The sequence below is a fragment of the Echinops telfairi genome, unplaced genomic scaffold (assembly GCF_000313985.2).
Source record: "Echinops telfairi isolate 266 unplaced genomic scaffold, ASM31398v2 ScPeMD7_3;HRSCAF=10, whole genome shotgun sequence".
NCBI classification, from domain to species: domain Eukaryota; kingdom Metazoa; phylum Chordata; class Mammalia; order Afrosoricida; family Tenrecidae; genus Echinops; species Echinops telfairi.
The window spans coordinates 58,469,229-58,481,270 of record NW_022103899.1 but is presented as its reverse complement, the minus strand read 5'-3'; the positions used below and the strand labels follow the sequence as shown (position 1 = coordinate 58,481,270).

The 12,042-nt window shown below is 61.7% G+C and overlaps 2 protein-coding genes across 2 annotated transcripts in view; one reads left to right on the top strand and one right to left on the bottom strand.

Moving 5' to 3' along the window:
* ECEL1 (endothelin converting enzyme like 1) lies at positions 1-6,084 on the top strand (the record flags this gene model as incomplete). Its single annotated transcript, XM_004701676.2, has 17 exons — positions 1-513; positions 989-1,057; positions 1,153-1,263; positions 1,344-1,436; positions 1,536-1,660; positions 2,173-2,395; positions 2,757-2,855; positions 3,012-3,086; positions 3,223-3,326; positions 3,541-3,599; positions 3,697-3,748; positions 4,240-4,307; positions 4,420-4,544; positions 4,723-4,788; positions 5,123-5,218; positions 5,565-5,641; positions 5,760-6,084. Coding segments are annotated over 17 exons (2,055 nt in total), but the record flags the coding sequence as incomplete, so codon positions are not given.
* A 1,252-nt stretch (positions 6,085-7,336) lies between these two features.
* The window catches only part of LOC101653648 (intestinal-type alkaline phosphatase), a 7,098-nt gene continuing 2,392 nt past the window's right edge, over positions 7,337-12,042 (bottom strand). The window contains exon 11 of the mRNA XM_004701840.1: positions 7,337-7,393. Within this exon, the coding sequence (XP_004701897.1) occupies positions 7,337-7,393 (57 nt within the window). The remainder of the gene's footprint in view (positions 7,394-12,042) is intronic.

Here is a 12,042-nt window from a genome sequence, read left to right as displayed (position 1 = left end):
GGCGGCGCCTGCCCCGAGGGCTGCCCAGAGCGCAAGGCCTTCGCGCGCGCCGCCCGCTTCCTGGCCGCCAACCTGGACGCCAGCATCGACCCGTGCCAGGACTTCTACTCGTTCGCCTGCGGCGGCTGGCTGCGGCGCCACGCCATCCCCGACGACAAGCTCACCTACGGCACCATCGCGGCCATCGGCGAGCAGAACGAGGAGAGGCTGCGGCGCCTGCTGGCGCGGCCGGGGGGCGGCCCGGGCGGCGCGGCGCAGCGCAAGGTGCGCGCCTTCTTCCGCTCGTGCCTGGACATGCGCGAGATCGAACGGCTGGGCCCGCGGCCCATGCTCGAGGTCATCGAGGACTGCGGCGGCTGGGACCTGGGTGGGGCGGCCGCGCGCGCCGGGCCCGCGGCGCCCTGGGACCTCAACCGGCTGCTGTACAAGGCGCAGGGGGTATACAGCGCCGCCGCGCTCTTCTCGCTCACCGTCAGCCTGGACGACAGGAACTCCTCGCGCTACGTCATCCGCGTGAGTGCCGGCCTGCCGCGGCGCGGGGCCACAGGCCGGGCGGCTGGCCCGGGAGGAGGGCGCAAGTAATTTCCCGGAGTAATTGCGGTGTTTAGCTGAGCCGCGGGGGCCGCAATTTCCAGGCTTCCGGCGGGCAGCGGGGAGCGCGGACGGAGGAGGGTCCGAGGGCAGCCCGGCCTGGAGGGAGGCTTGCGGAGGTGGGGGCCGCCCGCAAATGCCCAGGAGTCCCCGCAGCCCCCTCCACTGGCGGGAACGTGGTTACAAAGGACGAAATGGGAAGGTGGCAAGCCTCTGGCGTCCCCACCCAAGCTGGCTAGTAGTGGCAGGGCTGCCAGGGTTCTCTGGGGACCAGTGTCTTTGTGCTTCTGGGACTGGCAGTGGATGTCCAGGGTGTCCTCTGCTTGGGCCTTTGAGTGGGTTGCTGTCCTTGGGAGGGACTTGGCATGGTGGCCTCTGACCCCATCTTCCTTCCCAGATCGACCAGGATGGGCTCACCCTGCCAGAGAGGACACTCTACCTAGCCCAGGATGAGGAGAGCGAGAAGGTGTCTGTGCTGGGCTGTGGTTTCCGGTGGGCCAGGGGGGCCAGGATGGCAGGACCTGTCCCCAGCGGTGTTGACCAGCTCCTCTTCTGGCCCAGATCCTGGCAGCTTACCGCGTGTTCATGGAACGCCTGCTTAGGCTGCTGGGAGCCGAGGCCGTAGAACAGAAGGCCCAGGAAATCCTGCAGCTGGAGCAGCAGCTGGCCAATGTGAGCAGGAGTGCCCAGGCCTGGCGGGAGGGAGGGCGGGCCCACGGCAGGGCCAGGCCGACGCAGACCTCCGCCCCCAGATCACGGTGTCAGAGTACGATGACCTGCGCCGGGACGTCAGCTCTATGTACAACAAGGTGACCCTGGAGCAGCTGCAGAAGATCACACCCCACGTGAGCGAAGCCCCTGCCTGGGGGGTGAGCGGTGGGGGAGGAGCACTGGTCATGGGACCCCTGCCCAGCCTCACAGCCGCCACCCATGGTGACTCGCAGCTGCGGTGGAAGTGGCTGTTGGACCAGATCTTCCAGGAGGACTTCTCGGAGGAGGAAGAGGTGGTGCTGTTGGCCACGGACTACATGCAGCAGGTGTCCCAACTCATCCACGCCACGCCCCGCAGGTACTGCACCCAGGCCGGCTGCTCTGAGCACTGGGCCTTCCCACCTGGGGAGGCTGGCCTGAGCACTGGAATTGGAGTCTGGCTCCTGGCTCTCCGGGAGCCTGGACCGGGCTGGGCTGGTAGCATTGGGTGCAAGTTTCTTCACCTGGCAATGGGGGGGGCCTCAGTGGGTGGACGTCAGAAGGGGGCGTGTGGTCACTGCTCTGCACCCTGCCTCCAGGCCATCATTGCAGAGCATCCCTGGTGTTCCAGCACCTTGGTAGGAAGGGGCATACAAAGCGGGCTCCAAAGCACAGTTGCATGTGGGACACACCCACCCACACACCGTGCTCTCTCCACTCCAGTTATCCTGGGAATGGTGCTGGGCCCTGCCTGCCAGTGTTGGCAGGAGTGTTCCCTGCTGCGTGTGGACGCTGCCCTTGTCCCTGACCGGGTTGTGGGGCGGGGCCCCCAGGGGGTCACCTGGAGATGCAGGGGGATCTTCTAGACACCTAGTTGCCTCCCTGCCCCAGGATCCTGCACAATTACCTGGTGTGGCGCGTTGTGGTGGTTCTCAGCGAGCACCTGTCCCCTCCGTTCCGAGAGGCACTGCATGAGCTGGCCCGGGAGATGGAGGGCAGTGACAAGCCGCAGGAGCTGGCCCGAGTCTGCCTGGGCCAGGCCAACCGTCACTTTGGCATGGCACTCGGTGCCCTCTTTGTCCATGAGCACTTCTCTGCCACCAGCAAGGCCAAGGTCAGGCTCTCCTGCAGGTGGAGGGGGGTAGGTTGGGCCAAGAGACAACGGACCCTGCAGCCTGCGCCCCTGGCTCTGGTTAGGGCTCAGCCCCTGTGAGGCTCCAGGCACCCTCCCCCAGGGAGCTTGCCAGGTCATGAAACCCTCCACTCCTGCCTCCCTCTGCTGCCATGCATGGCAGGCGGGCATGTAGGGAGCTGTAGCTGGGGTGGAGGCTTATTGCTGAGTCCTCAGGGCTGGAGCCCACCTCCAGGGTGTCCAGTGTGGATGGCTGGGTTCAGATAGTGGTGAGGCCTGCCCCTCCCCACTCCAACCAGCTGCTCTGGACCCACAATGGAGGCTCCTGGCCCCTGGCTTGTAGGTGCAGCAGCTGGTGGAAGACATTAAGTACATCCTGGGCCAGCGCCTGGAGGAACTGGACTGGATGGACGCCGAGACCAAGGCAGCTGCTCAGGCCAAGGTGGGTGCTTGGTTTCCGCATGCGTTTATTGAGCGTCAGCTGTGTGCCAGGTGCTGGGGAAGAGGAAAACAGAGAGATGCTGGTCTCCTGAGTGGGGTAGCCTGCTGAGCCCGGCCTGCCCCACCCTGGAGCTGAGCCCCGGCCCCCCTCCCATAGCTGCAGTACATGATGGTGATGGTCGGCTACCCAGACCTCCTGCTCAAGCCAGAAGCCGTGGACAAGGAGTATGAGGTGGGCCAGTGCTCCTGCCCATCCCGCTTGGCCTCCTTGCCCTGACCAAGTGCCCATCACAGGGGGGGAAGCCAACCCTGGGCGTGTGGGCCCAGGCCCTGCCCTGGCCAGTGCCTGAGCACTGCCCGTCCTGCAGTTTGAGGTCCACGAGAAGACCTACTTCAAGAACATTTTGAATAGTATCCGCTTCAGCATCCAGCTCTCAGTCAAGAAGATCCGGCAGGAGGTGGACAAGTCCACGTGGGTGTCCGGCTGTGCGGGGCTGGTGGGGGTGGGGCTGGGGGTGGTGGCAGGCAGTGTCAGGAGGCTGGTGTGGGGGTGCAAGGCAGCCTAGAGAGGCCCAGATGAGGTACCTGGGAGCCCTTTGTGGCTGAGCAGGCTTCAGCTGGTGGATGGGGTGTCATGGCAGAGGGGGTGTGGCCTGCAGCGGCCCTGACCTGGTCTTTCTCCCCAGGTGGCTGCTCCCCCCACAGGCCCTCAACGCCTACTACCTCCCCAACAAGAACCAGATGGGTGAGGGGGCAGGTCCCAGACAAGGCACAGGGCCTGGGAAGAGGGGAGGCGGGGGCTGAGCAGGGGGCAGGGCTGACTGTAGCCACGCCTCCTGCAGTGTTCCCAGCCGGAATCCTGCAACCCACGCTCTACGACCCTGACTTCCCCCAGTGAGTGTGGGTTGATGGGACAGAGGGCGGTGAGGGGAGATGACACCCTGTCCTCCCCATGCTGGGCTTGGGGTGGGGCTCAGAGTGCCCTGAGCTGGCTGGGGGTGCCTGGGCGCCTCTTTCTGGGTGCAGACTATGACAGATCCTGGTCTCTAGAGCCCATACCGACCCCCCAGGTGTAGGGGGGTGTCCGTCCACACACCCCCTTCTCTCATCTTTGTTCCCGTGGCCGGTGAGCGGTCCTAGTTATGAGACCGGAGGTCGACCGCACATGGCCTCACTTGCCCCCAAGGCAGCACTGCTTAGAAGGCAGCTGGACAGGGGTCACTGGCCCCTTTTATGTGTTCCTGCGAAAGCTGAGGCGTGGTGTCCCCGGACCATGTCAACCCTGCTGTGGCCCTTCCTGGGGGCCTCCCGGGGCCTGGGCAGCAGTGAGGGCCCTCAAGGCTTGGGGCCTGCGCCTGCTGCTGCCCCCCCCCCTCCCCAACCAGGTCTCTGAACTACGGAGGCATCGGGACCATCATCGGGCACGAGTTGACCCATGGCTACGATGACTGGGGTGAGGCCCTGGGCCGGGGAGGGTCTGGGGCGGGTCCACGAGGCTGCTGTGCTGGCTGGTGAGTGGATGGGGGCTCACTGGGTGCCTGCTCCTTCCCGCCCACTGCCCACAGGGGGCCAGTACGACCGATCGGGGAACCTGCTGCATTGGTGGACGGAGGCCTCCTACAGCCGTTTCCTGCGCAAGGCTGAGTGCATCGTCCGCCTCTACGACAACTTCACCGTCTACAACCAGCGGGTGAGGCCCCCCGCCCGCAGCCCAGCCCACTGGGCCACAACCGCAAGAGTGCCAATGGAGCCGTGCCAGGCCCTGCAGCCGGTGCCCAAGAGGGCTTCCCTGCCCACTCCCCAAGCTCGTGGGGGTGTCGGGGTGGTGGTGGCATGCAGCCAGGCTCCAGGCTCCTGGGTCTCTGCAGGTGAATGGGAAGCACACGCTTGGGGAGAACATCGCGGACATGGGTGGTCTGAAGCTCGCCTACTACGTGAGTGGTCCCTGCATCTTGGCCCTCCTCCCAGCCTGCCTTTGGGAAGGGCGTGGGCTCTGAGCTGAGCTCCGGGGACTCTGGGCCCCGGGGGCGAGGCAGGGCGGGGCCTGTGTTGGGCAGAGGGTCCTGGGAAGAGGACGGGTTACAGATTCATGTTTGAGGGGGGAGCAGGGAGCTCGAGCACCCACCCCAGTGGGGATCTTGCTGTGCAGGGGCCAGCCCTCTGCCGGTGGGGGGTAGGGGTGGGGCCGGCGTGGAGAGGAAGGGGAGGGGACAGCAGCTGGCGCAGGCGCAGTCAGGGAGCCTCAGAGCCTGCTATCCGACCCCCCAGGCCTATCAGAAGTGGGTGCGGGAGCATGGCCCTGAGCACCCCCTGCACCGCCTCAAGTATACGCACAACCAGCTCTTCTTCATCGCCTTCGCCCAGGTGGGCCGGGCTGGGGGTCCTGGAGGCGGGCACAGCTTCCAGGCCCAGTCTCAGTCCTTGGAACCAGCCTGTCCCCTGGGGAGCAGGAGTGGGGGTTGGGCTGGGACCCTGGGGGTGGGGCACAGCACCCAGGCCAGTCTTAGACCTTGGAACCAGCCTGTCCCCTGGGGATCGGGGCTGGGGACCCTGGGGGAGGGGGCACAACATCCTTGAAACCAGCCTGCCCCATCAGCTGCCCTTCAAGAGACGATGGTTCCAAGTGGCTTCTGGGGCAGGGATGGGGTGTCAGTTGGGCAGCTGGGCCATGGGTGCCAAGGCTCATCCATGCCCCACTTCCCGGACCCAGAACTGGTGCATCAAGCGGCGGTCACAGTCCATCTACCTGCAGGTGCTGACTGACAAGCACGCACCTGAGCACTACAGGTAGGGCTGCTGCCTGGCCTTGCCCCTCCTCCAGGCTGTGGTCGGAACCTCTGAGCAGGGGAGGGGGCAGAGCACCCCCTGCCTGGCTGCTGGGCCCAGCCTCCCTTCCTGTCCCCAGGGTGCTGGGCAGCGTGTCTCAGTTCGAGGAGTTTGGCCGGGCCTTCCACTGCCCCAAGGACTCGCCCATGAACCCTGCCCACAAGTGCTCAGTGTGGTGAACCTCAACTTCTGCAAGCCCCACCGCCCTGCACGCTGTGCCTCCCCAGCCCGGCCAAGCCTGGACCTACAACCTTGCCTCCTGTCCACCCTGCTGAGTTGGGGGCGTAGTGGTGGTGGGGCTGCCCGCAGTGGGGGTACCCTGGAGCTTCCCCACTCTGCCCCAGAGCCAGCCCCACCCCAACTCTTCCTGTTGCTGAGTCTGCTCAATAAAATGCTGTACTGTTGCCTGGGCCTCCTAGGGGATCCACAGGGGTGGGCTTCAGGGAGCCCTGGACCCAGCCCACCAGACCTGGGTCATGACCCTTCCAGGGGGCCTGGTCACACTCCGTGCCCTCAGCCCGTGTTCCCGATTGTGAGTCCCTGCCCCACTGTGCGCCCTTCCTGTGTCTCTGCCCACTTTGTTCCTTCTTCTATGTCACTGTTCTCTGTGTCCCTACCTCCTGCGCCCCTGCAGGCCCACCTCATTGCATCCTCACCCCCTGTGAGACCCTGCTCCCTGTGTCACCTCCCACCTCACCTGGTGTCACCATGCCCTGTGGCCTGGGGCTGGGACTCTGGGGCCGAGCCCACCCTCCGTTGTTGTGTGATTGACTGAAGGGCCCCAGAGACCTCAGCTGCTGGCGTGGGGCCTGCTGCCTGGCATGTATCATGAAGCCACCAGATGCCCCTCAGCCCTGCTTTGTGCTGTGTCTGGGTGCTGCTAGAGGTTGTGGGAGACCCTGGGTGCAAAGGGGCCCCCTGGCCCAGTACTTCTGGAGGATGGTTTTCTGTATTCTCCTTGCCCATGGAGTTCTGACCCAGCCCTGAAATCAGAGTCGCTGTGTGCCGACCACTGGTCCCCAGACTGCTGTCCGCACAGGCTTGAAGGCACCCTCACGGTGACAGGAGCTGAAAGTGGAGGCAGGAGCTGGTGCCCCCCCCTCCTGACAACACCCTCATGAACTGAGTGCCCCCTGCGACCCTTCCCTGCAGCATGGAAGGTTCTGTTTGCCAGCCACTGGCACCAGCCTGAGGATTCTGAGACTTACTCCTTACAGGAGTAGAAAGCCCATCTTTCTCCCGAGGCGCCCCTGGTGGTTTAGAACTGTTGCCCTTGCTGGCGTCAGTCCAATGTGTAACCACTCTGCCACCAAGGCTCCTAGGGTTCCGGACCCTCCCTCCCTCCCTGCCCTCGAGTCCGTGCTGACTCATAGGGTTTCTGAGACTGTCGCTGCTGAAAGCAAGCCCTATCTTTCTCCGTGGAGCCACTGGTAGTTTTGAACTGCCGGTGATGTGGATCAGGCCAGCGCTTAACCACTAAGCTACCGGGGCTCCTCTGGGGGAACGCAAGCGGAGTTCTAGACCAAACCCAAGCCTTTTGCTGTCAGATTGGTGGCGACATGTAGTGGCATCCTGTGTGTGTGTGTGTGTCCTGTTATGAAGGACTACCAGGCCTTTCCTCCATGACACCATGGGGTGTATCTGAACCCTCAACTATTAGGTTAGCAGCCGGTCGACCCTCCGAAGCTGGGAGCCCTCTGGCCCAGGGCTGTCCTGTGGGCGAGGTGGAGCACAGGGGCAAAACGGACTCGCAGGTTCTGCCAGGCAGTACCCCTCCCCTCCCCTTTAGGCCAAATGGCCCGTGGTCCCAGTTGCCAGGCCCCTGCCTCCCATCTCCCCCCATCTCAGGGTGTGCCTCAGTTTACCCCATTTCACCCGGACAGTCTGTCATAGCAGAAATAATCTGAGGCCATCGATCCCAGCCAATGCTGCTTCCTCCAGCCCCCCCACACCCTGACTCCACCCCGGCAGAGGGCATCCCTCTCAGTCCCTTCATGCCAGACCTCACCCAGCATCAGTGAGCTCACAGGGTGGGTGGAGGGGAGCGAGGGGGTGCCTGGCTTCCCCAGACCTCCCCGCCAACAGCCTCCAGGATCTTTGGCAGCCGCCCAGCTGATTCATGAGGCTGGCAAGCAGCTCCCTGGCCGCTGTCACATGGTGCGGTTAGCACATCTCTCCTTGTCTATATTTTGCATAAATAATAATAAAAAGCTCTCCGCCTTCCTGCGGGACCAAGCTGGCGCAGGGGCTGCTGATGGGGGACCTGCAGGGAGGTCTGAACTGCGGCTCCTCTGGGCTTGGTACCCTCACCTGGGAGGTACCGTCTCCTGCAGGGCTGCGGGAGGGGGCTGAGCTGGCCAGCCAGGAGCCTGCAAACACTGTCAGACTTGGCATGGGCACTCACCGTGCACACTGCGCTCCGCCGTTTGGGAGCGAGAGTGGCTGCTTCCTCCCCAGGGGTGGCTCAGAGACACCTGGATGGCTCCCAGGCGTGGGCACCCACTGGGCATTCCCATGGCAGAGTGACATCTAGGGAAACATCCTGCTGAAGTCTGTGTGCATTGCTAGCATGTAGGGATGCTCTGCCTCCACTGCAGTAAGTGGGCCCAGGGTCCACCTTACAGTCAAAGGTGTGATTTGAAATATCACTCCTTTTCCCGGGTCTCTGGGGTGGGGGTGGGGAGCCGCCAAGCGGCAACTGTGAGTAAATGCTCTGACCTTGGGGACCTGTTCTGGAGCCAGCGGGGCGCTACCTCAACCCTAAGCTCAGGAGGAGGGTCTCAAGCGATCCACTAAGCTGTTTGCTGCTAGCCATTCTGAGGGAGCACGTGAGTCTGTCTACTTCCGAAAAGATTCAAAACTCTAGGAACCCCCCTGGGGCAGTTCTGCCCTACCCTCTAGGGTCGTGGGGCGTTGGAATCAACTCCATAGCAGTGAGTTTGAGTTTTGAGTGCTGTGTTCCACCCAGGAGATGGACTCTGGTGTGGCTAGGACCAGGAGAGGGCACGTACCACAGTCAAGGGGTCCTGCCATCCTGGGTCTCAGAGGGTATGAGGAAAGCGATGAGGCTTCCTCAGTGCCCACCACATACAGTGTGACCCACTGACAGGATCTCACCAACACACCTAGCCACAGCCCTGGTACCCGCGAGAGGAAGGAGCTGCTCAGGAGGTGATAATGGCTCCACAACAACCCGGGGGCTCCTGGGTGGTGTGAGGGGTTTGCACGCGACCACTGATGACAGGGTTGGGGATTCGAACCCAGCCAACAGCCCTGTGCCAGGAAAACCTGGTCATCAGCCCTGGAAAGCACAGTTCTGCCAGGGCACACACGGGGGTGCTGTGAGTTGGCATCAACCCACGCCAGCCCTTGGTTGGGTGTGAGTTTCATATTGAATACCTAGATTCAGGCTCCGTCTCAGCCAGCTAGTCTTTGCCCACCCCTCCCCACCCCGTCTAGCCCCCAGGGGTCCTGAGGGAAGAGGGAGGCGGGTGAGGGGCTGACACAACATCTGCTTCCATTTCTGTTTGCTCACGGCCAGTGGATTACAACCTGCGAGGGTTGTGTCTGGCCACCTGGATCCGCAGATTATAAGTATCTAGCTTTGTTAAAATGACTCAGGAAAAAAAAACCCAAAATACCTAAACTCACTGACATTGGGTCCAATTGGACATATAGCGACCCTGCATCAGGTTCCTGAGGCTGTAAATCTCAACAGGGGCAGGCAGCCTCATTTTTCTCCTGCAGAGAGGCTGGTGGGATTGAACTGTTGTGTTGATCTTTCGGTTTAGGCCCCTCCGCCCCCTAAGGGCACCACCAGGGCTCCTCCGTTCCCAGGTAAGAAATTGCCCCCATTCACAATAACCACCGCAGGTGAGCAGTCACAGAAGGGGCAGCTGAGATCGACCGCAGCCTCATCACCCACCTCACAGACCTGCAAAAGCCAACCTCCGACCGAACCAAACCAACCCCCAGACCTACTTGAAGGGCCAGCCACCTTTGGTCAGTGTGGAGTGTGTTCTGCTCCGCGAGATTTGTCCATCACAGCAGGAAAGCCGTGCAGACTGGCCAGGCATTTAAGACCATCAATACAAACCTCTGCTAGCCTTTGGTTTTTCCTACCCGCAAAGGTGTTTAAAGGAATGTGCTGCTCAAACCAGTGCTTTTTTTGTTATTTCCTTAAGCAAGGACAAATATTTGGAAAGCCCTTGTAAAGTTTCCCCTGTGCTGGTAGCAGCAGCAGGAGGAAGAAAAAAAAATCTACCACCAGGCAAGCACTTATTCTTTCTGCTGCAGTAAAAATGGGAGCAAGAATGAACAGAAAATGATCTGTCGACAAACCGAAAGGCACTTCTTTGTCAACAAACACCGAGGTAGAGAAAACACTGCCTGGGCTGGAAGACAAGTGTTGGAGTAAATGACTCCGTGTAGGAGGCTTTACTACAGTTCGCCGCAGTGTGCCTCCGGGATCATGAAACACACAAAGCGATGTGTGCGGATACACACACAAGAACACACTCTCAACAAAGTGTCGGGGGGGAAAGGGTGGAGCTGTCCTGTCACTGGAGGAAACTTATACAAGGGGTTCCAGGAAATGGTGGCGATGTGAGCACCCCCAGGCTCCAGGGACTTCCTTGTGAGAAATAATCTTGGAGGCAAAGTGTGTGGTGGGTGGGTGGGGGGCTAGGGTCAGTTTAGAATTGCTCTGTACGGTTTCCAAAGGTGCGACTTTTTGGAGGCAGAGAGATTTAAGGATACTCTTACTGCCTTTGAGTCTTCCAACCCAGCGACCCATAGGACAGGGTAGAACTGAGTTTCTGAGTCGTCTAGAGGAGCAGAATGTATCTTTCCCTGCTGGTGGCTTCCAATGGCTCATCGGTGGTTAGCAGCCTAATTAACCACCACCATTCCAAAGGATCTTTATGTGGCTATTCGTAACCCCCACGTAACCCTACTGCCATCTAGTCCGTTCCAACGCTGCTCATTCTAGGACAGAACCAGAACTGCCCTTTGGGGCTGGATGAAGCCCCATCTTCTGCACCGCGAGGTGAGGTTGGCAGCCCAATGCTTAACCTGCTTTCCAATCCTGGGCCTCTCAAGGTGTCCGTTTGAAAAAAGAAAAGCAAACGGATGTGTGCACATAGACCTTTGACCTGTGACTGCGGCTCATGTGAGCATTGGGCCCAGAGGACCCCTCAAACTCTGCTCCCGGGGACGCATCTGACGTGGCTCAGCACATTTCCCCGATCGAGCCCCCCCCCCCCCCCCCCCCCCACACACACATTCCTCAGGGACTGTCGGTCCCGGGCCCCTCTCCTCGGGCTTGCCGCCCCGTCCTGAGTTCCTCGCCTGTCCCTTCAGGGTTCCCTTTGCACATGAAGTGAACACACCGCCCCCCGGCAAGTTCCTTGGCCCTCTCACACCTGGGCCCGGGGTGCACATGGTTTGGGCCGTGAGTCTGTCTTAACTCTCACTTGGAGGTTGTCCTCCGTAGCAGGTGTGCCCGATCCAGCACACCTGACTGCCGCGTCGCACCAACAGAGGCCTGGGGTTGCCCCTGCCGTCTCCCAGCAGCAGGTGCCATCTTGTGTCCCTGGGCCACACACTGTCACTCTCACAGCATTTCCCCGTGTTTCACAGCAGGCCTGATAGACTGTCTACACCAGACACCCACCCTCGCCCTCCCCCGAGACTCTCAGGGGGCACCCGTAGCAGGGACTCACTCTGCACTGGGGCACACAGCCTCCGCTCTCTCCCTCGGAGTGGCTTGCAATTTTGAATACTGGACTTTGAGGTCAGCAGAGCAGCACCTGAGCCAGGGCCGCACTGGGCTCCTCACAGACTGCAGCCTAGGGTGGACCTGACTTTTACAGAAGCCCGGGTGAGTGTGGCTCAAACAGAGGTTTGTTTTCTTGGGGTGGGGGTGGGGTCCTGGACAAGCCCACAATAGCTCCTAGGTCAGCCTGTGTCCCCAGGAATGACTGAGCAGGAACTTCTTTCTGTAATTTAAGTGCCAAGTGGGAGTAGTTTTTGAAAGAACTTGTTTAAGAGGACGCTGCAGTCTTCTCTGCCCGTCCCCAGGAAGACTTTCTCTTTGGGACTTCGTGTGCCCTGGGGCCCCCGGGAAGCCCTGCCCTGGACCCGCAGGTGTGGGTGTTACAAGCTGCTGGTCCCACGCCTCCAGGCCAGGGTTTCTACCTGCTGAGGGTAGGGCCTGGTATAGGTGCCAAGCACGTTCTGGGGTCCAGAGGCTGGCCCTCCCTAAGTGTCGGTTGACTGGGTGCTATGGCTTGTGTGGGGCTGGCCGCAGGGCTCTCAGCACAGGTCACCAGGCCTTTCTGTTGAGGGGCTTCCTGGTAGGT